The following is a 24,381-nucleotide window of genomic DNA, read 5'->3' as shown; positions in this document are numbered from 1 at the left end:
CCCTCCCTTCTGACTTGCTGGAAGAGAGAGCATAAAAAGGGAAAAGTTACAGTGCTGTGTAATTAGAGAGCAAATGAGGAGAGCAGCAGCGTCTCCACATGAGAATGGAAGAATTAATGTTCAGAAAATCAGTCCCAAACTAATTCCTTGCTTTGCTTCAACCTTCAGTAAGGGCAGTGGCATTGAAAGTACAGCCTGGAGGATGGGGAGTGGGAGGAAGGTGGAGAGGAGAAACTGCTGCTACTGGTAAAGAACAAAAACACAGAAGGTTCAATGTACTGGGCCTGGGTAGAGGGGCTGAACTGCACAATGGGAACCTGGAATTGCTGCCACACGATGATGGTGGCAGGGTTCTTCTTTGGCAAACCACCCTCTTTATAAAGCCCCAGTCACGCTGGAGTGGTACTGCATGACCTGTGCTCGTGGAGGAGGAAGAGCAGTCTGGGCAGATACAAGTCCCTGTGTCTGATATCACATTCTAGGTAAGGTTGAGGAAGAATACAAATACACACAGTCAAATGGGAAGAGCAGTCATTGAGGGGGCAGGCAGGGTCAGGCCGCAATGCAGGTGCTGACGCTTTTGCTCCCTTGAGGTATGTGTCCAGTGCCTGAATCCCTGCGTCACTCTGAGGTGAGCAACACTACAGGAAGTGCTCCCTGTCCAACACAGACACTGGCATTTGTCTGTGCAACTAGAGGGGGAACCAATCTTGGCACCTGTCATGCAGGTCTTGGGGCACCTGCGGGTACATCAGTGTCTCCCTCTTGTACAAGGGGAGGGAGAATAGGACTAGGGATGTGTCATGACACCTGAGCATTGTGGATGCCAGGATGTGTGACCTGCCTGCTGGGTTGGGAAGGGGTCTCAGGACATGATGCCATGCTTGTGGATGCTGTACACACTGTGCTGGCTGCCACCGCTGCACCACAGCTGGGTGCTGCCAAGTGAGTGGGAGGAGTGTGGAGATGGGATGTTTTCTCAGCCACCTCACGGTTCTAGAAATTATTCTAGGAAAAGAAATGAGCTGAATCCTCTCCATCTCCCTCCTTGGTGCGGTCGCTTGTCCCACACTCAGCTGGAGTTACGTAAGGACATGCCGGCAGAGCAGGGTCGTGCTGGGGCACAGGCAGGCATTGCTCTGTCCCGCTGCTGCCTGGCCGTGCCTGTGTGTGACCCGTGTGTGCCGAACCCCCAAATGGGGTCAGCAGAGCCCATGCACTGTGGAGCGTGTTGTGTGTGTGCACAAACGTGGGGGCACGTGTTGCATCTGCCCGGGGTTACACACGAGTGTGTGTTGTGAGCCTGTGTGTCTTAGGGGAGCATTTCCTGGGTGACAAACCCGGGCAAGACCTTCCAGCACAGAAATGGAGGTTTCTGTCTGTGCATCTGCCATGTGGGTGTGCCGCTGGGCACTGACACATTGCATGTCTGGCACATATATGTGCCCCATGCCATGCACGTGTCAGGCCCTGCTCAGCTCCTGACAGGTCCGGCTCAAGATTTTGGGGGTGGACTGATCTGTCTGGCCACTCCAGAGGGGTTTTTGCTCCAGTAGCATCCCTGTAGAGGGGTCTCCACTGAGCCCTCATAGGAGCAAACATGTCTGGGAATGCTTATGTGTGTGCTAAGGGGGAATGTACCATGTGAGAGTCTCTTGATTTGGGACTGGGGGCTTCCCACCCCCACCAGGGAACATGGGACACCCCACTGTGCCATGAATCTGCTCCAGTCAGGGTTCCCCACCTGCGGAGCTGGGTTTTGCCTGTCAGGACATGCATGGATACAGACTGTACTTCAGTTTGGAGCGGGTGGTGAAGAAAGTGGCGGGGGGGGGGGGGGGGGGGGGGGGGGGGGGGTGGAATTCCTGGAGGGCTTAGGGGTGGTCGCACGTGTCTGCCACACATGTCTCCCTGCGCGTATGTTTGCATGTACGGGCAAAGCTTCCGGAGAGGGTGAATGAATGAGGCAATTCACTATTTCAGCTCTGGCTCTGGCGAGGCTTTTCCTTTAGAGGCAGGCGTGTGCCGGCGTGTGGGCTCCTGCCTGCGTATGTGCGTGGGCTCCTGCCTGCGTGTGCAGGTGGGCATCGAGGGGGCTTCGGGAGATGTTTGCCACGTCAGGGAATTCACTGTGGGGGCTGTCGCGCGCCCCCGCAGTGCTCGCTGCCTTGTCCGCATAGCGCAGCGTTGTGTAACTTCCGATGCCCCGCCGGATCTCCTTACCCGGCAGAGGGGGATGCTCAGGCTGCCCTCCCTGCCTGCTGCCGGGGACACTTCCCCACATCTGAATGAGATGAGGGGGGCAGTCCTAATGTCTCATGGATGCCAACGTCTTTTCTTCTCACCGTGGGCAAGGCTGTCCCTGAACGGCAGGTCTGCCCCAGCAGACAGAGGGACTTGCTGCAGGAAAAGCCCTTGGCAGCCAAAGAGACAGGAACAATTTTCCCAAGTCTCACAAATTTGTGCACCTCAAACTAGGTGTTTGCTCTGGAAGTGGTAAGGGGGGCTATGTGTCTACCCCCATGGGGACCCACAAAGAACATATGCCTGCTGCCGTGGTTCTCTGTATGCCAGGACCTGTAAGACCCAGGCTGAGACCCAGCAACTCATCTCATGTAATTCTGGGCAATGGGGAGAGGAGGAGGGTCCATCATCCTGGTGCCCACAGCCCATTGGATGTATCCAGGGGAGACGAGGCAGCTTTGCTGTTCCAAGAAGCAGAAGGGGGGGATCTGCCTGACATTTTTGTCTCTCCTCCACCGTGTTGCCATGCCAGTACTGCCGTTTCCATGCCAGTACTGCCGTTTCCATGCCAGTACAGCTGTTTCCATGCTGGTACTGCCGTTGCCAGGCTACGCTGAGGGTACTGGAAGAGGACGTCAGGTTGCTTTGAGGATGAAAAGATGGGAGATAAAGCCGGGGTGATGCTGTGGCCTCTGAATCCCACGTTGCTGCCAGCCCAGGGACCTGCTGTGCACAGGCCAGCTCAGAGGGGCCAAGCGGTGACAGAGTTGTTGCTGCCCGTGGGAACTGGTGTGATGGGTGGAGGTCCCTAGGGCTGGGTCCTGGCAGGTCACTGGTTTTGCAGTGCTCACCCAGCTCACCAGTTGCCTGGTCCTCCCCTGACCTTGCCCAGTGCTCACCCTGCATTTCCTTGTGGTCCCATAGCATTGCTCAGTGCCTCCCTGACACTGCCCCGTGTTCTCTCTGGCACTGCTCAGTGATCTCCTGGCATTGCTCGGTGCTTCCCCTGGCAATGCCCAGTGTTGCCCCCAGCATTGCTCAGTGATCCCCTGGCGTTGCCTGGTGCTCAGGGTGATGGAGGGATGATGTGATGGCAGCCTTGTATGTCTTTGGTGGTGTTTTAGCCACCAAATTTATAAAGTCATCAAGCCATGTTGAACATATGGACATGAAATCATGCTGGTTTATAGCCCCTTCTTCAATTCCCTTTCCTGCAACATCCTGGGCCGTGGTCCTGCTGTCATATCCCATATATGTTCAACTGACAGGACTCCTGGCTGTAAGTTTAGGGGACTTTCTGGCCTAAAGATGATGTTCCCTTGCAAATATCCTCCTGGGCTGGATGGTCTGGAGGGCACACAGGTCACTTAGGTCCTCTCCAAATGCGTGGAGCAGGTACAGGCTCACATAGCTTCATGTGCCAGCTGGGTTGGAATGTTTGTACCCCAGTTATGTGGCAAAAATCTTTGGAGAGTGGGGAGAAGAGTGGCAACCTGCAGGTGAATGAGGCAGGGTGGCCCAGTCAAAGTATCAGTAGGAGTTGTGGCTCTTTGTGCTTCATTTGCTCTTCATCCTCATGCCAGCCCCTAAAGCACTAGATGACCCCAGGAAATAGATTTGGTACATGTTGGCTGTGGGAACAGCTTACGTGGTGGGGTCCCTTCCTTCCTGGGAGAAGGGATTGATCCCAGAGGATGATGAGCCCCTTGGTCTCGGCATCCCCTTCTCCTGTCTTTGATTTTTATTGTGTGTCAGGTGGTTACGTGAGAGCACTGCTGTGGGCTGGGGCTCAGGAGAGATGCCACATAGTGAGGTCATTTTTCCACCTTCTGAGGCCCGCCCTGTGCAGGCAGCTGCCATGTGTTTTCCTGTGCTTGGGATAGTCTCTGAGTCAATGCCCATCTGTGGGGTAGGGGCCAGGACACCCCCTTGGATGAGTGTATTTTCTCCCCAAAAGTGAGCAGTACCTCCCAGTCCCCCAGCTCTTGTGCTCTTTCTCACCAGTACATGGTGTCCCTCCGGCAGAGAGGGGGAGCACTGCCAGAGCATCCCACCGAGCCTCCACCTTCCCTCCACCCATCTCCTTCCAGCCCCCCTCCCTCCGCCCCCGCGCTCCAGCCTAAATAATTCCTCCTCTGCCTGGCGGTGTGCAGACTGCTCTCCTGTCCTTCCCTTAGTCATCGCTCAGCCAAGTGAGACAGATATAGTTGTGTGCGGCTCCTCGTGGATCAGTCACTCCAGCCCCCAGATCATTTCACTGATGGGTCATGGGGTGCCCCACGCCAAACACGAGGTGCCTCCCCCCTTTATTACTCCCATCCTTGCTGCCAGAGGCACCTGAGGAGTGAGTGGCCCGGCTGGTGCTGTGTGGGTTGGCAGATCCCCCAGATGGATCTCCGTGTCTCTGATCGGCCGGGTGCATCTGCCTGTGCCAAGCATCGTGCTGGCTTTCTGGAGTGGCTCGGATCCAAATCCCTGCTTTCCAGGTACTCTGGCTGCCTTCCTCCTTCCCAGGCCAGCCATGGTATGCCTTGGCTCTATTTAGCTCCCACATTAGTCCTGGATTGATGCCTTCTTACCAGTGTCCCCAGCATGTCCTGTGGCTTGGGGGTGAGCTGAGAGGACTGTGTGTGTTGGCTTATGGTTCAGGGTCATTTCCCAAATGGAAAGGGGATGCTGGGATGCACAACACACATGTGGGGTGAGGGGGGATGCTGGGGCACGCAGGGACATGCATGTCACTGTACAGCTGCCCCTGTGCTACCCAGAGGGACCATCAGCATCTGCTCCAATTCCAGCTGTGGGGCTTGGATACACACAGCCAAAGTGGGAAGGCAGGTACTGCCCTTCACTGTACCCCAAATAATTTATTTGGCAGCCAATGGTCATTGTCATACCAGCCCTGCTGGTGCTTGGTAGCAGCTGCTCAGGGGTCAGTGGGGCCATGGGGTCCAGGCTGCCACAGAGAGGAACATGGAAGTCCAGGGCTGGGGCCACTGTCCCTGATGTCACCTCCCAGTCCCACTGCAATGCTAGGGCAGTAGGAGCAGGGAGATGCAGAGGGAGGAACCCAGGACTTGTGCTGTTAATGTGTTGCTTCTACATGGCCTTGCACTGAGACAGGAGAGGACCTGGACACCCTGCCTGAGTGCTGCGTGGGTTGCCAGGATGAGTCACAGCAAAGCTGCTGTGGAAAAAAGATGCTCAGTGTGCCTGGCACCCTTCTGTGCCCCCCCTCATCCCAGGGCCTCCTCTGCACCCCTTGCACCACGCGGGAACCCCATGTTCTATTCCCCTGTGCTGCGGGGAGAGAAGTGGGAGAGAGCCTGCTGGGAACAGGAGGCAGTGTCTGTCAGCCCTCCACTGTCAGGGCCACCGAGCCAGCAATGTGGGGGTGGCAGGAGCCGGTGGTGGCACGGTGTGCCTCTGGGAAGCCATGCACAGCTCCTGCATGGGCTCCTGTGAGTAGCCCAGGCCACCCTTCTGGGAGAGGAGCACGCCACTTCCATGCTGGAGTGCCTTTGGGGTTGTGTCCTGTTGAGGCAGCTCATTCCACAGTTGACAGCATGCCAGGGGACGTGTTGGGAGTTTATCTCATTTCCCCACTTAAGTCACATACAGCTTCCTCCAGACTTCCCTGTGGATCCAAGCGGCTTGTAGTTGGTTGCAGGAGGTGCTGGTGGACATCCCTGTCCTTATCCTTGCTACCACACCTAGTGCTGGGCTGCATTTCCATCACCTGAACATCCTTCTGAGCCCAGTGGCAGTGCCGGGTGTGGTCAGACCCTGTGGTTATTTGGGGGGTGCAATGGCTTTGGGGGGTGCAGATGAGGGAGTGCCCAGGGCTCCTATCAGGGGATGCAGGCAGGAGAGGGCTCTGAATCCCTATGCATCTCATGGGGAAGGGATGTTAGACTCGAGGTATTGCTGGGCTGGTGCCTCTTCTCCAAAGGCCCAGGGTTTCCCAGCTCCAGGGGACTGCAGAGGATGGAGCTCATCCCTGCAGGAGCCTGTGGCTGCCATGGCTGGGTCCCAGCTCCCCACGCAGGGTGTGTGGCCCTGCATTCACCTGGCAAAGGCACATAACCAGGGAGGAAGAAGGTGCTATAGGGCAGAGGTTGGAATCAGAGCTTGGGCAGGAGAGGAAGGGCGTCACAAGCCAGCCTACAAAATGATTTCTGGGTAGAGAGATGAGTCCCTGCATCCTCCCTTCCTGCATCCTCCCTCCCTGCATGTTCTGTGCAGGTCCCAAAGTGGCACCGCCGGCTCCCGGCGCGGTGCAGGGGCGACACCCCGTGGCCACCTCTCTGTTGCAGGGGGCACACACACTTCTTACTTGGTGGCCCCTTGCACCACCCTCTCCCAGCCCCTTCACCCCCCCAGTCCTCCCTGAAGTCTCCCCAGAGGTCTCTAGTGCCCCTAAGGACCCTGGCTCGGGGTGGGGTGAGGGTCTCTTCTTAGTGGCCCAATCTTGTCATCCCAGTTCTGCGCCCCAAAACCTCCTCAGCTTTCCCATCTCCTCTCCCTGCTCACATGTGGGGGGATGTTGCTAAATGGGAACACTTGTCCCTGCTCTGGATGGTCAGTCCTGCTCTGGCCCGGGAGGGGAAGGATAGTTGGGGCCTCCAGGGTGTCGCTGCCTCCGGGGGCTGTGGCTGTTGCTGTCACTGTCACAAGCTGCCCAGAGAACCCTCTTTTTCTGCCACTGGTCTCTGACAGTCCTGTGGCAGTGATGGGATGGGGCTCTGACATCTTGCCCCAGTGATAGCCAGGTACCATGGCTCATGGTGACACTGTCTTAGCCCAGTGGGTCCCCCTGGTCACCTCTGTCCCTCCTGTGTCAGCACAGCTTCGCACACACGTTCCTGAAGCTTGGCCGGCTTTGGTGTGGGGCACATTGTGGTCACTTTCCCTCTGGGACACACCAGACCTGATGGCACTTGGCCAGACCCAGGGGAGCCCCAGGGACAGGCAGAGGTGTCCAGCCTCAGAGGAGGGTGCTATCCTGAACCCTGGGGTGCAAAGCCAAGCACCCATATTCCCCACCAGCAGAGGTTTTTGGAGTGGGTGGCAGCCATGTCCAGTGGTCCTGCAGCCTGGCAGAGGGGGAAACTCTAGCAGTAGGGCACTATTACTCCCCATCCCCTGGGGTTCCTGTGGGATGGCAAAGACATCCTGATCTGGGCAAGCCGAGGTGCTCCAGTCCTCTTGCAGAGGGCAGGACCAGCTGGGAGAAGGGTAGATGATGCTCTGACTGCTGCCTATTGTGAAACACATGCATGAGCCAGAGCTGCCCCCCAGGACCCAGGACTCTGCCCCTGCCCCCAGACTGGATGATGCTGGACTGGAGCCCTGGGGCTGAGAACCCCCACTGGGGAACACAGCACCCACTGTGTGGCACCTGGTGGTGGGTGATGGACATGGGACAACAGACCCGTGGGCTGCACAGGTACCGTCAGTACAGCAGGGCTTGGGAGGGTTGGGCTGGACAGCTGGTTCTTGCCCCAGCCTTAAATCCCACATGAGCATCCTGATCCTTTGGTCTCCGGCCTCTGGGATCTCAGTGGGGAGATTTGCACCACTGTTCAGGGAAAATTGGCACCAGCACTTGTTTGGAGGTTTGCATTAGCATTCAAGGGGATTCAGGGACAGGTTTGCACCAGCGTGTAGTGAGAAGTATTCAGAGAGAGCTTAGTGCCAGCTTTCAGGTGTTTGGGAGGTTTGCACCATGCGCAGGGGAAGTATCCCTCAGCATTTAGGGAGGGGTTTGCCCCAGCATCAGGGATGGCGGTCTGCAGGCCACAGAGGCTTTCTGGGGACAGTGTCTCTGTGGACAGCAGCTCCTGAAGGAGCAAGTGACAGCTAAGAGGAGCCACAGCACCACCTTGCCCACTCCTCCACCATGTCCTCCTGCTTCTGCCCAGACCTCGATGGTGCCTGTGTGGGACATGGGTGAGGCACATTCTGCTCCGTGGAGGTCGCTCACTGGGCACCTGCTGCTGTGGCAGAGGATGTGAGCTGGGATGACAGTGCCACAGCAGTGACAGCACAGCCCTGCGGGACATAGGCCCCCCTGGCCACGTGTGGCCCTTGTTTTAACCAGCTCCCTGGAAACACCAGCTGGCTGTGTGCCCTGGCAGGGATGCCAGAGTGCTGCAGGGGGTGGCAGGTGGGCTGGAGCTGGGAAAGCCACCTGTACCTTGTTTCACAAGGGAAGAACTGAGAGCGGAGTGGGGCTGGATTAGGGCCCAGGAGGATTTGCTCTCCCAGTCTGGATCCTGAGGGCTCAGGATGTCGGTTTGGGGTGGTGGTAGTGGATATCTCACTCCCAGCGTCCCCAAGCCTGTGCTCTGCCCCAGCTTTCTCTTCATCTCCAGCAGATGGAGCAATAACACAGTGATCAACACCATCTCGCCATGTGAGGGCTTCCTGTGGCTTCCCGCGGCTTCCCTTCATGGGCAGAGCACGCACCCATGATATCCCACCATCAGGCGCAAAAAACACCGTGAGCTCCCCCTTCCCCCAGATGCCCATCCTCTTCCTCAAGGTGATGGGTGCCTCTCCCAGGTGCTTTTACAGCTGCTCTGGCTCCCAGAGACGGAAATACTTGCTGGATTTTCTCTGGGGATGAGCTGCACACTGCTCCTGTGGTCTAGATGCCATGGCAGCCCACTGTGGCCTTGGGAGTGGGCTGAATGTCCGAGTTGAGCTTTTAGCACCAAGCTCTGTGTCCCTGCAGACAGCACAGATGTTGCCAGGGCAGCATCTAATTCTCCTAATTCTCTCTAATACCTCCTAATTCTCTCCCAAACTGTCTTCGCAAACCCCATTCCCCTCCCAGCTGCAGTGCACGCACTGTGAAAGAAAAGTCCCCCCAGGCAGGTGAGCCTCCTTTGCCGATTCCCACAGACCATTTGTGCCACCATCAAAAGCTGCAGCTTCCTGTGGGAGCTCCATGGATGTGACTAGGTCTGGAGCACTCCAGCCATGGGGACCACTCTCCTTCTTGGTGTTTTTGTGGGGTTATTTCGGGTTTCCCAGCACTGCTGCAGACAGCCTGTTCCCAGCATCCAGCAGTCTGCAGTGCTCAGTTCACAGCCTCCAGTGCCTCTGAAGGCAGGAAGCACCCTCATCCCGGTGGATGATTGTCCCTTCCACTGCAGGGACTGGGGTTGTTGTAGGGTCAGCCAAGCACTCTCCCTACTGACTGCTTTCCTGGGGACACATGGGGCACCTCGAGTTTGCAGGGTCCTGGGTGCACCTGCTGGCTTCCCCCCACTGCTGCTGTGGGACACTCTGGGGATGGGAGGCCAAGCCTGCCTGGTGGGACAATGACCTGAGGCTGGGATAGGATCTTAAAGACAACAGGCCACTGTGGATCCCCAGAAGTGCCTGAGGAGAAGCCAGAAGCCCTGAAAGCGCACCCTCAGGAGGCTGGTTGGACACAGCTGTTTAATGGATGTATCTCAGTACAGATAGGGAGTTGCAACCCACGCACCCACGGCCACCTCCTCACCATGGCTCTGGCCACATCTCGGACCTGGCATCCGAAATATCCCCATTGACGCTCTGGCCACATCTCGGACCTGGCATCCAAAATATCCCCATTGGCCTGGCATGCCAGGGCAGTAGAGGAAGATGTCGTGGCACTGGTGCACCTCCTGGTCTTGCAGTGGGAGAGACCCTGGAGAGGGGAACTGTGCCCTGGCTGGGGAAATGGGGCTGAGTGGGATGGTGCCCCCATTGCATCGGGGATGGAGGTGAGGGAGTGACCAGGTTGCTGCAAGTGCACCCCTGGTCTGTGTATACCCCAGGCCCCCCCGGCTGAGCCAGGGCACACCAGGCAGGGAGAGGCTGAGGGCAGGGGAGGAATTGGAGGGGCAAGGAACAGCTGCTGGGGCTGCCATGAGATCTGGGCATCCCGGCCCCTGGTTTGTTTGGGGCAAGGTTTCCGGGGTCCCTCCTCCTTCACCTGTGGGCTGAGCACATCTATCCACAACAGCGTTGCCGAGTACCAAACCTGCCCAGCAAGTGCCTCACCCCTGCAGCTGACACCTGGGGGGCTCTGGGCTCTGCCTCCCTCTCCTCACCACAAGCAATAATGCCCCTAGTGAGGTGGGGTTGCCCACTCGCCATGCTAAGGAGAGAGCAGGACTGAACAGGGTTGGGGATTGGAATGCTGGGTGGACAGAGAGCAACCCTTGGAACCAGGTGTACAGGAGGGGATGAGGGATGCAAGGGAGTGCTGAGGGCAAGGTCAGATGCACAGGAGGCCTCCTCTACATCTCACTTTGCCCTCCCATCCCTCTGAAGCTTTCTAGTCCTGGTGCTCCTTCCCACACCACTGCTGTCCACATTAAATAGTTGGTCCCCAGGAGGGCAGGGCCAGGGAACACTCCCCCAGACACAGCCACCAGCATGCAAGGATGGACCTACTGGGCTCCAGCCCCTGTAGGAGCAGGGCAGGGATGTGAAAGACCCTGAAGGGGTCAGCCACATTCTCCCCTCGAGGATCCATGATGCCAATGAGCTGAGACACTGTTTGCCGCAGACCTGGCGGCACACAGAGGCTTAGCTGTGACTCCCCTGTGGCACTGTTGGAGGCTGGGGGGGCACACAGGTGCTGGGCACCAGTTCCGCTGTGACCCCGCAACTACCCACAGCAGACCCTGCTCTGTCTGTGGGTTCCAGGGGCTCCAGGCGCTGGCAGGTGAGGGGGTGCTGTGGGGATGTGGATCATGGGGGCAGACAGTTCCCTGGGCCCCGCACCCCACCATGACCCCGGGACCAGGACCTGGGGCCGCGGTGCCTGCGGGGCCAGCGGGGACACGCCCTGCCCCTCCCGCCTCCCCCACCAATCAGAGCAGCCCCCACCCTCCCAGCCAATCATGACCCAGCACCTGTCCTCTTCACAGCCAATCCGAGAGGGAGGCGGGGCAGAGCGCAGCAAGGCCACCTCCCCGCCAGCCAATCAGCGCCCAGCTCCGCCCCAGGGGCGGGTGGGGCAGGTCTGCATGGTGGGAGCAGCGTCGCGCCCTCGACGCGCCGCGGGGATTAGGCGGGGGGCTGCAGGTGGAGGGCGGCGCTGTTGGGGCGTGCGGCCAGGATGTAGGTGACATTCTCCCGCAGGAAGCTGGGCCAGTCGACGGTCCTGTGGGCAGATGTGGGCTCACTGGCCACCCCAGCTGGCACTGCTGCTCCCCTGGAAACTCCCCCCAAAATGAGGGTGTCCCCCACCCCTGCACACAGCCCTGCCTCACCTGGGCTCCTCCTGCTTCGTGGCTGGCAGGATCTTCTCTGGGCTCTTGCCATTCCTGCTGCTGGCAGGGCTGCCCTCTGATATGGGCCCCACGTGGCTGATGCTGTGAGAGGGAGGAGGATACCCTTCATCCCTGGGTGTTCCTTGCACCCCAGATGGTTGTGGTGGCAGGGGGAGGAGGGTGCACAGGGCTGAGGGGCCACAGAGGGAAGGTGATGAGAAGTGGGAGCACCCAATTTGTGTGCCGAGACCCTGTGGTGGCTGCTGGGGCTGTGGCAGGAATGCCGGCTTGGATGTCACCCCTACACCAGGGTGGGCATCCCCATACCTGACATTGCAGGACAGCATCTCCTTTTGGTGCTTGCGGAACCAGGTGTGCCGGGCCTGGCGACACTCGCCCTCCCCTATGAAGCCATCGTTGTCCTGGTCCAGGGCCAGGAAGGCTGCCCGTGCCCGCTCCCGCTCCTTGGGTGTCAGCAGCCGCAGCAGGGCATTCTAGGGGGGCAGAGAAGGGAAGGGAGAGAGCTCACCTCATGGGAATCTCCCGGCTCCTATGCCCAAAGCTGTGGGGGTCTCCTGCCCTGGGTGCCATGGCCTTTGGTAGTGGCCATGGGACTCAGATCCAGGTGCCACAGCCATGGGTGCCAGTTGTAGGAGCCAGCTCCGGGTGTTGTGACCATGGGAGCTTGTCTTGAGTGCTGTGACCATGGGTGCCAGCCATGGGAGCAAGGCCTGGATGCCACAATCATACCTGTGGCCGTAGTTTCTGCAGCAGCTGGATGGACTCATGGGAGAGGAAGTCCTGCCACTCGATGTGCCCCTTCTTGTCGGGGTCCAGGGCATTGAACTGCAGGGCTGCCTGCTCCTCCTGTGCCTCGGCCATGGGCTTCTCAAACTGCTGCTTGTGCAGCAGGTGTTTGTAGCGCAGGAAGTCATCCAGGGTGAGGCAGGTCTCTGTAGGGGACAGATTGGCTCTGCAGTGCCTGGGAAGAAGGGGGGGACCCCCTTCCCCAGCTGCCTCCCCCAGCCTCCTGGGATCTGCCGTGGGGAAGGTACACACCTGGAATGATCTTGCAGTTCTTCAAGGTCTCCATCAGGCTGTACATCTCTTCTTCTGTCAGCAGCAGATTGAGGTTGTCCTGGGGTGAGGGGCAGAGAGGACCCGTGGGGCAAAGGCATGGAGTTGGCGGAGCATCCTGCTGTATGGCAGCGCTGGGATCCCTTGACGGCATGTGGGCGTAGGCACCCACACCCAGAGAGGGATGGTGTACTGTGTCACCCTGAGGTTCTGCAGTTGGGTGGCTCCACACCCAATGGCTTTGGCCATTCCAGCTCTGCCACAGCATCTCATGTGCCCAGCAGCCCATCCCATGGCCAAGGTGGGCAGCAGGAGGTGGGGGGCAGCAGGTCCCCCATTGCCCTGGATGAGGCTGTGAGGTGGGACCCTGTTCATGTCTCTGTGGGGCAGGGTTCCCCAGGGAGCACCCACCACCCAGCAGTAGCCCAGTGTCCCCTCCTCCAGGCACTCACGCAGTAGTAGCAGCTCCAGCCCGTCTCGGTGTGAGCCGTCTCTGTCACCTCCACAGTGCTGTCCTTCTGCAGGTACCCCATGCGGCGCAGGCAGCCGTCGTGGTACACCCGGGGGCAGATGCGGCACGGGAAGAGGCTCTCGGCCGTCCACACCTCGCAGATCTCACACATTTCGTCATTCACGATCTGGGGAGGGGCGGGCAGATCCTCAGCAGAGCAGTGTGGGCAGGGGCCTGGCTTCTCCAGGTGGGTGGTGTTTTGCGGGTGGGGGTAGAGTGGATGGGGGGATGGGAATACGTGGGGCTGGAGTAGGGAATAGGTGGGTGGTGAGGTCGTAAGGGACACGGCTGGTTGAGTTAGAGGACGGTAGGCAGGTTTATTGGGATGAATGGTGGGTGGATGGGTGTGGCTGTAGGGTTGCTGGGGCTTTGAGGTTGTATGTGCTCTGGGGTTCAGCATGGTAGTGTGGGTGGCTGGACTTAGGGTTGTAGGTTGGCTGTTTCTTAGTGTTGTAAGTATGAATGGATAAGCTGTAAGGTGTTTCACGCATTTCCATTCCCAAGAAATACTGATGGTACCCTGCATGATTTCGCCTCAGAGGGTGGCTGGGCACTGGAACAGGCTGCCCAAGGAAGTAGTCACAGCACCAAGCCTGACAGAGTTCAAGATGTTTTTGAACAATGCTGTCAGGCACATGGCGTGATTGTTGCGCTGTCCTGTGCAGGGGGCGGGACTTGGACTTGATGATCCTTGTGGGTTCCTTCCAGCTCAGGATGTTCTGTGTTCTGTGGTTCTGTGTAAAGCTGTAGGTGGGCTGGGGTGTAGGCTTGTTGGGTTGGTGGGTGGATGGATGGTTAGGGTTGTGGGTGTGGATGGGTGGGCTGTAGGATTGCGTGCATGGGTGGATAAACTGTTGGGTTGTGGATGGGCTGGGCTGTAGAGACTGCAGGTGTGAATGGATGGCTTGAGTTGCAGGCTGGCTGGCTGTAGGCTGACAAACACATAGATCAAATTGTCCTCTTTATCCCAAAGCTGGAGCTGCCTTGCCCACCAGTGACCTCTTCTTTCTGAGACATACCAGGTTCCTTCCAGGGCACATCTAAACAGTTGCACCCTCCTCCCCATGTGGCCAGCTGCCCAGCCTGGCCCCTGGCACCCTGCCCCACTGAGCCACGTCCATAGGGCTTTGCCATGCCCAGGGAGGCTGTCACAGCCCTGGTCTCTCCCCAGCCCCTGTCCCCGTGGCTCCATCTGCTCACCTGCTCCCTCTGCTCCAGGCTGATGTCTGGGGGCTCATCATCGTGCAGCTCCCGCTTGGGCCGGATGAAGGCAGGTGGCGTGAACCTGTTGGCCCGATCAAACTCCTCTGGCTCCACGCCCCGGCCATCCCGCAGCCGTTCCCAGGCTGCTTTGGCACTGGCACTGGCACTGCTCTCCTCTGGCTGGGAAGGTCCTGCCGATGCCTCCTCCTCTCCTTCCTGCACCTCCTGCTCCAGTGTCCCCCGGCGTGAGGTCCCCGCCTCTCCCCGGCGCCGTGTCGATGGCTGCTCCCGCAGCCCGTCCTTGAAGGCTGACACGGCCAAGCTCACCTTCTGCACCCTCTCCACTGTCTGCCGCCTGGACATTAGCACCCCCATGGCTCTGTGGGGGAAGGAAGGAGCTCAGTGCTAGCACCTCGGGGTGCAGTGCTGCTCCCTGCCCTTGCACCGTGTCCTTGACCCCAAAACATTGTCCTGGTGGCTTTCTCCCAGATATGCAAGGGGCAGCTCAGGGCAGGGAGAAATGACAAGCTGGCACTGAGATTATCCATGGTGGCCATGGACCCTGGCTGTGGAGGATCTAAGTGTTGGTGCAGGATTGGGACAAAAGCAGGGAGCTGTTTTGGGGATGCCTCCCCCATGTTTGCTTTATGTGCTTCAGCTTAACAAGAAACACATCCAGGCCTTTCCCACACCAGACCAGTAAATCCCAAAGGGATTGGGACCAGCTGTAATCCTGCCCCTTCCATGCATCTCCTTTCTACCTTGGAGAAAGCCTCTGTGGCCAGTCAAGGGTGAAAGCTGTCCTCCCTGTAGCTCTGCCCAGGACTGGGGCATGGCAGAGCTGGTTTTGGCTCCCTACCTTCCTCAAATTCCTCTTCACCTTCCCATCTCTCTTGCGCTCACATGCTTGTGTGTATGTGTGTGTGTGTGCTGCTGCTGTGATCACTGGGCATCCTGCATCCTGCAAGGAGCCATGTGGGAGAGGTTGGACCAGCCATAGGAGCGCTGTGAGAGTGCAGGAGAGAAGGGAACCAGTGCATGGGATTGAGGCACATGAGTTTCAGTACAAAGGGAAGATCATCTTGGGGTAAAATGGGGTGGTCAACAGCAGCAGCAATAGCAAGTCAGTCTCTGTCTCACTGGGAGTGGGCTGAAGCTGGGAAAAGCAGGACTTGGTCTCCAACATCATGGGGCACAGCATCACCCCAAATCGGTCCCAGTGCTGCCCTAGTGCCCTTGCTAGGATTGTGTTATGGAAGATGCTGCCCAGGGCAGTAGTGGAATCACTGTCCCTGATCTTCAAAAAACGTGTAGACGTGGCACTCAAGGATACAGTTTAGTGGTGGCCTTGGCAGTGCTGGGTTAACAGTTGGACTCGATGATCTTAGAGGTCTTTCCCAGCCTTAATTATTCTGTGCTTCTACGCTGCAGGAAAGAGGCACTCCCAGCGGGAGCCCAGGGACTAGGAGGTAGAGCGGGGAGATCGGAGCAGCAATCCCCCGCCCCGCCGGCTTCAGCAGGGAAGTCCCCAGGTAGCGGGATAATTAGCAGCACGCGCGCAAACGCTGGGATCTCGGGGCTGCGGGAGGACCCGGCGCCGCGGGCGCTGCTGTGTCGGGAAGCCTGGCAGGGTAATTACAGGTGCCCCACGCTGGCAGGGCCGAATGGAGCGGAGCCGAGCGCGCTGGCAGGCAGCGAACACCACTGCGTGCACACGCATGTGATTTCCCAGCCTCTCCCCACCACCGCGGGACCATCTGCCTGCGGATTCCCACGCGCTGAGCCGGGAGTGCAGCACGTGTGGGCCCCGTCCTGCGCGTGGGGGTCCCGGCAGAGTGCCCACAAAGGGGGGTATTTGCACCCGCTGGATGCACTGCCTGGCTCAGAGCTGGTGCGCGGCATTCTTCATCTCTAAGGGGCTTTGCAAAGCTGGGAGCGGGGCAGAGGCGGAGGCTCGTGTCCAAGCCACAGCGACAGCATCTCTGCGGCTGTGCCAGTGGGAAGGAAGAACACCTGGATGTCTCTACATGCCCACCGTGCCACCACCCCCTGCCCGGGCGGCTCAGGATCCTATTTGCTGTGGGCAGGATCAGCTCTGCTGCTGGGCACCGTTGTAGCTCTGCCTGAGAACCAAAGAGTCAGGGATATCACAGCGAGATTCCCCCCAGGTCTGCCCTTGCAGGTCTCTGCATCACCACACGCTGGCCAGATCCAGGCCTCCTCATGGCCAAGGCTTGGGGCAGAAGTAGGGAGGAGAGGGTGCAGAGGGGCTGGGCTCACAGAGAAGAGCAGCCACAGCAGCACAGCAGCCACACTGGTGCTCCTGATCCCCAGCGTGCTGGCAGCTTCTCCCCACAGTGCTGCTGGGCTCTGGGTGCCCCAGCCCCAGCCCCTCTGCAGTGCAGGGGGGCAACCAGGGCAGTGGGAAGGTGGTTGGTGTGTAAACCAGCTGTAATCCCCCTCAGATGTGGTTCCCCCGTGTGTTCATGTCATAGTCATCCACCAGCACTGTGCTGCTGCTTGAAGTTCCCAGCCACCTCCGTTTCCTGTCCTCTCCTAAGTCCAACCTTCAGTGCCTCCTGCCATTTACTGCTGTCTGCCTGAATTTTGGATGGTCTCACTCGTGTCATGACTTGTGTCTGTTCTCAGCTCTGCTGGCCTCTCTGTGCCTGCTAGTGCTGCACAGCTGAACCCTGCCTGCACATCCAGGGTTGAATGGCTTCACTCTGAACTCAGTCTCCAGACCCCACTGCCTTTCCACAAACCCCATTGCTCCCCAGATACCCCAAACTTGCTCTGCACTCTCCAGGGCCCCCTTTGCCCTGTGCCCTGCCTGACCCATTGGCTTTGTGAGGTGAGACATCACCCCCACACAGAACCACCCCCACTCCTGGAGACCTCTGGGTGTGTGGAGGGAGAACCAGAAGCTCCCTTGCCTCATAGCAGCCCAGACACCTGAGCAGGCCCTATATCTGTGTGTGTTCCTGGGGGAAGGTGTCCCAACTGCTATTTGTGTCCATCCCCTGAGGCACAAAGTGCCACCACCTGTCTCACCATGACCTGAGGTGCGGGGGCCTCGACCTTGCTGCAAGGCTCCACCGCGGGGCTATTTTTAGGTCGCCCCCACAGAGGAGCTAAATCTGGGCACAGGCGGGAGCTGCCTGCAAACACCCGGCTCCGCTGAGCCCTGCCAGCACCAAGAGCTGTCACAGCAGGGGGTGGGCACCTTCCCACCCCCTTCCCTTCCCTTGCACCCCTGCCCTGATCCTTGGGCAACACCCATTCCCCACACTCTTCTGGTTCGGATTTTCTCCTTTGCTGCTTCATCCCTGCAGCAAAATACTAAGCCAGAAAGCACTTCATCCTCTTAGCACCCATGGATGCGTATTTCCCAGCCCCAAGCACCTCTCTGCATGGGGAAACTGAGGCATGGAGGCAAGGCTGGTGCCGACAGAGTGAGGATAAGCCTGTTTTAGATGGGGATGGGGGCACTGGTGGGACAGAGCTGGTAGCCAGCATGGAGGCACCCCAAGAGAAGGAAGCAGGGCAGAGCATCCTGATGCAAACAGAGCCAATGGCCCCTGTGTGGCTGCAAAACCTCCTTTCTCCCACAGCAGAGCCCACGTGGCTTGTGCTGGGGTTATGGGGTGCCAGGTTTGTGCTGCGGGGCGATGAGTGACACACAGGTGGGTGTATCGCGGCACTGCGGGGGCGTTGTGGTGGCTGGGAACACAGGATGGATGTGGTGGGGAGCAGCACAGGGATGTGTTTGTTAGGACTGGATGTGTTACGGGGTGGATGATGTGTTAGGGGTGGATGTGCTTTGGGGTGGATGTGCTACGGAGCGGCTGGCAGCGCGGGGCGGGTGTTACGGCCCACAGCGGGTGTTGCAGCGACTGTGGGCATGGGGTGGGCGGTGGCTTTGGGTGCAGGGATGTTGCAGAAGCTGTGGGTGTGGGGTGGTTGGTGTCTGTGGCAGCCGGGGGTGCGGGATGGGTGTTTTTCAGGGGGCCACGGGTGCAGGTGGGCTGTTTTGGTGCCCAGCGGTGGCATGGGGAGATGGGGGTATGGAGCCACAGGGTCTGTAGGGCTGACTGTCACCTGCCCCGTGGTGTGTCCTCGCTGCAATGCCCCACCAGCAAATAAAGCGTCAGCAGGTGCTCGGGCTGGTGCACACATGAGCAGGGTCCCTGGCACCCACCTTCAAGGGGAGGCATCACGGGTGTGCCGGGAGCAGAACCCCCTGGATTGCAGCTCCCCAGTTGTGGGGAAGGATGTGCCTGGTCCCCACAGGCTCTCTGCGGTCCAGGCCTCCCCCCTGCCTCAAGAGTTTCCTGATATTTTTACCCCACAGCACCTTACTGGGAGCAGCATTAGGGACCCTGGGAGCAGAGGGGTGGGGTACCAATAGGGAGGACACCCCGGGATATCAGAGCCAGGTCCCAGCGCTTAGTCTGAAGGGCATGGAGCAGGGCTGGGAGGAGCTGCCGTGGCTCTGGCATGGCTCTGGTACAGCCCTGCACACCCTGCCAGCCCCTGCCTGCCTGGGGCAAGGGGGGCCAGCAGTGAAGGCAGAAGGCTCTACTTAGGGGCCATTGCATCCCACCTCCTTGAGCTGGTTAGGGATGGCCACAGGGGTCTGGCAGCACCCTCTTGTCCCCTCTCCCGGGCAGACGGCACATACTGTGACTCTGGCACTGCTGGGGCTGCTGCTGTGAGGTGATCCAGTTGCCGTGGGTCAGGGGGGTCCATGGCTGATGGTACCCTCCCTACCCTCTGTAGGGCTGTGGGAGTTCAATGGGGATGTCTAGGGGGGTGGCTGGAGCCCCAGATGTACTGCGTCCCTGTCCTGGGGACACTAAGCCGGTGGCTGCTCTCCCTGCTGGATCAGGTTGCCTGTCCTGCCGCGCCATGGCAGATTTTATAGGTGTGTCGCACGCTTCCATCTCCCAGAGGGGGATGAAAATGCCGTGACAGCAGAGTCCCTTCCTCTGCAGCAGACACAGCTCCTGCCCAGTTCTCCACTTCTCCTCCTCATCTCCCTCCCCAGCCCATCTCCCCAGTACCGACATGAGGACCCCAATGCCTGGGCAGGACCTTCCCACCCCATCCTCAACCCTCCTCCCAGGCACTCCATCCCAGGAGCTCTGCACACCCTCTCAGGCACCAGGACCTGGGGGGCAGTGGGAGAACCCACCCAAGGATGTCACAACGTGTGGACAGCCCATGCCATGCACCCAGCAAAGCACCAACTGTGGCAAAAAAACCCACTTACCAGGGTGAGGGTTCGTCTGGGGAACACGAGCCCTAGACAGAGATCCACACGGTGTCCATCGCCGCTGCCTCTGGCCGCAACCCCCTCTCCACCCGTGGGTGCTCACCACATCCTGTGCTTCGTGTGCAAATTCCTGTCGGGGGATGGAGCGGTGAGGGTGGTACCCGAGGAGCCAGAGCCCTGCACTTGCTGCCGGAGGATGCAGGAGACAGCGAGATGCTGGGAGCGGATGCCTGTGTCTAGCGCGCGCACACAAGCGCGCACACACACACACGCACACACACCACACACACTTGGAGGAAGCAGGGAGCTTGTGACTGGGGCTGAGCAGATGCAGCCTGGTTTGCTGTCCCTGTACCAATTGCTGCCTGAGCTGTGTTAAACAGCTCTCTGAGACACGAAGCTTTTTTTTTTAACCGGGCTGACGTGTGCTGGGAGATACCAATAAAAGCTTTCCCTGCATCTCCTCTGGCCCCCAGGGCCGAACCGCCTTTCTTAGAGAAAATCTCAAGGACTGTGGAGATGGGGCTGCATCCTCAGAGGAGTGAAGGTTTCACCTGCCCACCCACAGGATCTTCCCCAGATCAGTGCCCCAGGCACAGGCTACCTGCGCCTGCTTTAACTCGATGCCTGCTGGTCAGTGTTGCAGGCAGGCTGTCCTTCCTACACCGTGGTGCAGTGGGGGCACGGTGACTGCTGGCTACGTGCAGCCCGGTGTGCCCAGTGCAATGCAGCACCAGGGGTTTGGTTCTCCTAGTCTCCAGGACTGAACGTATCACCTGGGTGCACACCACAAGACTGCAGTGGGTCTGGGGGCTCATGGAAGGTGTGAGTGAGGTGTTGGGGCAAGGGTGAGGATGCTGGTGGGGAGAGGAGGGCACAGCCCTAATTAAGCACCTCTGAAGGTGGGACATTTGGTCCACGTGTATCCCCAGCTGCCCCACATCAGCCTCGTAGAGATGGTGACTCAGTCCCCTGACACCTTCCTGAGAGGGGGTACTGCTGGGTAAGAGGGCTGTGCTTTCCCCTTCAGGAACTGCCAGCTCTGCCTGGGGATGACTTAGGGTGAAACAGATTCTGAGCCCTCCTAGGAGCAGTTTCCATACAGGTTTGGGATTGGTGCTGAAAGTGAAAGCAGAGGGGCCAGGGCAGTGGGGGTGCTGCAGGGCTGCCCTGCTCTTTGACCAGGCTGGATACAGCAGGTCTTCTCCTGATTAGGGGAGAGGGAAGCTCAGCTCAGCCCCACTACAGGGTTCCTGTTCCCAGGATGCTGCTGGGGGGAATCCCACATCCCAGCCTGACATCCTGGCCATGCCTGTCCCTGTGCCCTCCACTGGGCAGGTCCTATCTATCTCTGTGCAGATCCACCAGCCCCACAGAGCACTGGACATGTGGGGAGCAGCGAGCAGCAGCAGGAAGGCAGGGATGTCACCCTCTCCATGCAGAGAACACAGAGAGTATGGAGTGGGAGCATGGGATGAAGGATGAAGCTTGATGACTGAAGCTTCCTGACTTCTGGAAGATGGGTAGCACCATCCCTGACAGTCTTCTACACCTCTGAAAAAACTGTGGTGGACATAGCATCCGACACTCCTGCAGTGCCCTGCCTCCTCAGGAGCAAGGGGCTGCGATAAGGCAGTCCCAAGGGTGCTTCCAGCACCCTATTTGGGGCACATATGCTCCAGCTTGTGCCACACGCTGGTGCCAGGCTGGTTCCTGACCCCTGACTGCTGCTCATCAGCTGTGCCAGCCCTTTGTAGACCTATGGACACCGACACTGATCCCACAATACTCAAACCTTCATCACAGACCCTTCCCAGTCCCCCATGTCTGAACTGGGAGTGAGCTGAGACCGTCTGCAACTCATGTCACCTGCAAGCAGATCCAGAGGTTGGAAAAGGCAGCATCTGGGTGCTGTGCTGGGATCTGAGCCAGTCTGCGGCTCTCTTCTCCACGGTTGGGGATGCACAAAGCTAGGCTGCAGACAGGATTTATCTGCTTTCTGCTTGTGGCTGTCAGGTCCTGTCTTGATTCAGTCCATCAGCCTTAACAGAGCCACTGGTTGCCCTGCCCTGGCCCAGGATGCCTCTTTGTGCTTCATCCTTCCCCAGGGATGCTTCCTTTTAGGGTGAATCACATTTTGCATTATTTAGCCCGGGGAGCATGGTGGAAAGGTGTTGGGGTGGCTGTGGGGTGGAGAAAGCGGAGGCCAGCTATGAGGCCAGCAGGAAACATCTCCACGGATGAACCATGGCCCCAGAGGACTGGGGAGGATTGTGCTGGCAGGCTGTGAAAGCTTTTAGTGCCTCTGTGGGGAGAGCCCTGCCCTGGCAGTCCTGTGGCAGAGTGCAGCGATTCCTGGAAAAGCAAAGGCGAGCAGGAGCCCCAGCCCTGCTCCTGCTCTGGCTGCCAAGGGCCTTGGGAATCCTGCTGCAAGCAGGTGCCGTGTCCCACCAAAAGAGAGCTACAGCCTGGATCCAGTTCTGCAGGGAGCATTTAGCAGCCTCCACCCTATGCAAGATGCAGGATGCTCTCGCACCCTTTGGGGCAGAAGGAAGGCACGGTCCCTTGTCCTCTTTGAGAAGCCACGGTGTGTCTGGCTGCTCACTGGAGCGGCCGCAGCGGCAACAGGCTGGGGAAGCTCCTGCCGGAGCCGGCAGCGCCGGTCTGCTGGAGGAGGGCTGCAGGGGCGGAGGTGAGAGCTGAGCTGCAGCGGGAATGAGCATTTTCGTCAGCTCCTCTCCCCGCTCCCAAATCTCGCATGACGCCCGCGTGTAGGTCACTGGCTGCTGCGGCGACGCGGCGTGTGGGCTCACCATCTGCGGCTGCTTCTGGAGCCCGCCCGGGAACGCCGCCGTGTGCTGCCCTGGCTCATCCCGGCTCCTGTCTGGCCCCCGGCTCTGAACCTGCCGGCACCCTTAGGGGGGCGATGGGTTTGCTTTTTGGTGGGAGGCGGGGCGAGGGTGGGGGGGAGCCCTGAACTTTTGGCTCCTGCCAAGAAGCAGGAACAGCAGCACCGGCGCGCCTGCGCGAGCCAGTGTTCCTGCCAGTCAGCAGGGGGTGATGGAAAAGAGAACTTGTCAAAATAGCGAGATATCTTTTTTCAGGAGATTACAAGTTTGGCTGATGGAGATAATAGTGTTGATGCACTGCAGGGAGGGTTCGGAGAGGCATCGGCTCACCTCACAGCAGCTGTTTCAGGAGGAAAGGATGATACCAAAATCAGCATGAAATGGGATAAAAACTGGCTGCCTGATGGGCTGTTGTGTCAGACTGCAGGCAGGGAATGGCAGAGCATTGCCCATCATCTGGAATAAATGGCGCAGGAGCAGGCCTTTGAGTGAGGGAAGACTATGCCTTGTGACCTCCTGCTGTCTCAGCCAAAGTACCCCATTTGTGTGGGTTCCATGCAGGGGAAGGGGCTCAGGATCTCAGGACCTGCAGACACGATCACACTTTCCACCAACACCCAAGTGGGACACCTCCTGGTGCTGGCTGCAGACAAGGCCACCTGCCGAGGGCTGTCCTTTTTGTTCACTGACAGTTGTGGATCCCTGCCCCTGGACATTCACATGGGCTCATCACTGACTGTCCATCACATCCCTGGTTATCAATCAGGTGCCATGCATGATGCTAATGACTGTCCATCATGTTACCACATCAAGGCCAGATCATTGGCACTGCCTTTCACTCCCCACATTGATGCAGCTGTCCTCTGGTGATCCCACACCCCAACAGCTCAGCTGTCAGTCCCCACAGCCTCCAGCTCCCTCCAGCTCAAACCTGGTGGTGGAGTGGGGCTGTGGTATCCTGGGCTGCTCTGATACATTCCCTCTCCCACTCCTCCCCCCACCAATGTTCCCTCCCAGGTGTGTGCGTGAGACTGTAGCGCCTGTGGCTCCTGTGTTCATCTTGCCATGGTTTTTGGGATGGTGATGGGGACAGGGATGGGGATGGCAGGTCCTGGTTTTCCGCTTGCCCTCAGTAGCTGGAGTGCCCTGAGAGGGAGCTGCCAGATGGTGCCTAACATGGATGCAACCCCTCCTTTGGCCCCCACGAGCAGCCGTGCAGCAGCGAACCCAAAGTAGGTTAAGACACTGTGGATGCTGGCTGTGTGCCTCACGGCCGTGCCGCTGTGCTTTTGTGCTCGGAGTTTTCTCCTCCTATCTCAGGGCTTTTGTGCTCGGAGTTTTTCCCTCGCATCTCAGGGCTGGAGTGGAGAGCTCTTGCCGGATATAATTACTGAGCAGCCCCTTGTGCAGGGTGTGAGGGCTGGTTTTGTCCTCTCACTAACAGCTTTTGTGGTACTCAGAAAATCCTCCAATACAAGAGCCTGGAGTAGAATTCGTGTGACAAATCTATCTTCAACCCTACAGCTCTGCAGGACTGGGGAGTTTGTGATAGAGGTCTGTCTGGATTGACATGGTAACTGTAATTCCAGCTGCAGCATGGCCAGTCACCTCTTTGTGTGGATAGGAGGTACCTCTTCTTTGCTCAGCTGCAAATTTGGTCTGAGATCTCACTCCAACCTGATCCAACATCCTGGAGCATGAGCACGTTTTGTTTCCCAGGGTGGTTTTAGCTCCATCCAGGGCCTGGGTCTGGCGTGGAACTGAGCACTGCTTCCTCCTCATCCTCTTCTGTGTCTGATGCATCCCTGCCTCACTGCCTCATCCCCATATCTGCTGGGCTGACCCATAGCAGCCAAGATTTGCTGGACATGCGTCCGTGAGAGGTCAATGCATCCTACCAGCTTCTCCAGGTGCTGGAAAGAGGAGATCAAGTCTACATCCAGGCCATCCATGCTCTCA

At 58.8% G+C, this 24,381-nt stretch overlaps 1 protein-coding gene across 1 annotated transcript; it reads right to left on the bottom strand.

The window, feature by feature from the left end:
• Positions 1–9,677: 9,677 nt before the first annotated feature.
• Positions 9,678–19,945, bottom strand: PHF24 (PHD finger protein 24). The gene is made up of 8 exons (XM_027722206.2): positions 19,571–19,945; positions 14,293–14,674; positions 13,034–13,219; positions 12,564–12,642; positions 12,255–12,457; positions 11,832–11,998; positions 11,505–11,606; positions 9,678–11,395 (listed from the first exon to the last, which is right to left on the bottom strand). Exons 2-8 carry the CDS (start codon positions 14,668–14,670, stop codon positions 11,299–11,301), a joined length of 1,212 nt encoding a protein of 403 aa, XP_027578007.2. The 5' UTR covers positions 14,671–14,674; positions 19,571–19,945; the 3' UTR covers positions 9,678–11,298.
• Between the last annotated feature and the right edge of the window lie 4,436 nt (positions 19,946–24,381).

Source organism: Pipra filicauda, unplaced genomic scaffold (assembly GCF_003945595.2).
Source record: "Pipra filicauda isolate LSUMZ 115617 unplaced genomic scaffold, ASM394559v2 scaffold343_size770392_pilon, whole genome shotgun sequence".
Classification (NCBI taxonomy): domain Eukaryota; kingdom Metazoa; phylum Chordata; class Aves; order Passeriformes; family Pipridae; genus Pipra; species Pipra filicauda.
The sequence above is the reverse complement of the archived record's forward strand: the minus strand, read 5'-3'. Positions and strand labels throughout refer to the sequence as shown.

Bases quoted from the DNA above. Each gene is read 5' to 3' on its own strand.
- PHF24 (XM_027722206.2), bottom strand. From the start codon at position 14,670: ATGGGGGTGCTAATGTCCAGGCGGCAGACAGTGGAGAGGGTGCAGAAG. The intron at 11,607-11,831 runs GTATGGGGATGC...TCCCTCTCACAG, and splicing joins ATGCTGTCCTGCAATGTCAG to CATCAGCCACGTGGGGCCCA. The intron at 11,396-11,504 runs GTGAGGCAGGGC...ATCTGCCCACAG, and splicing joins ACGAAGCAGGAGGAGCCCAG to GACCGTCGACTGGCCCAGCT.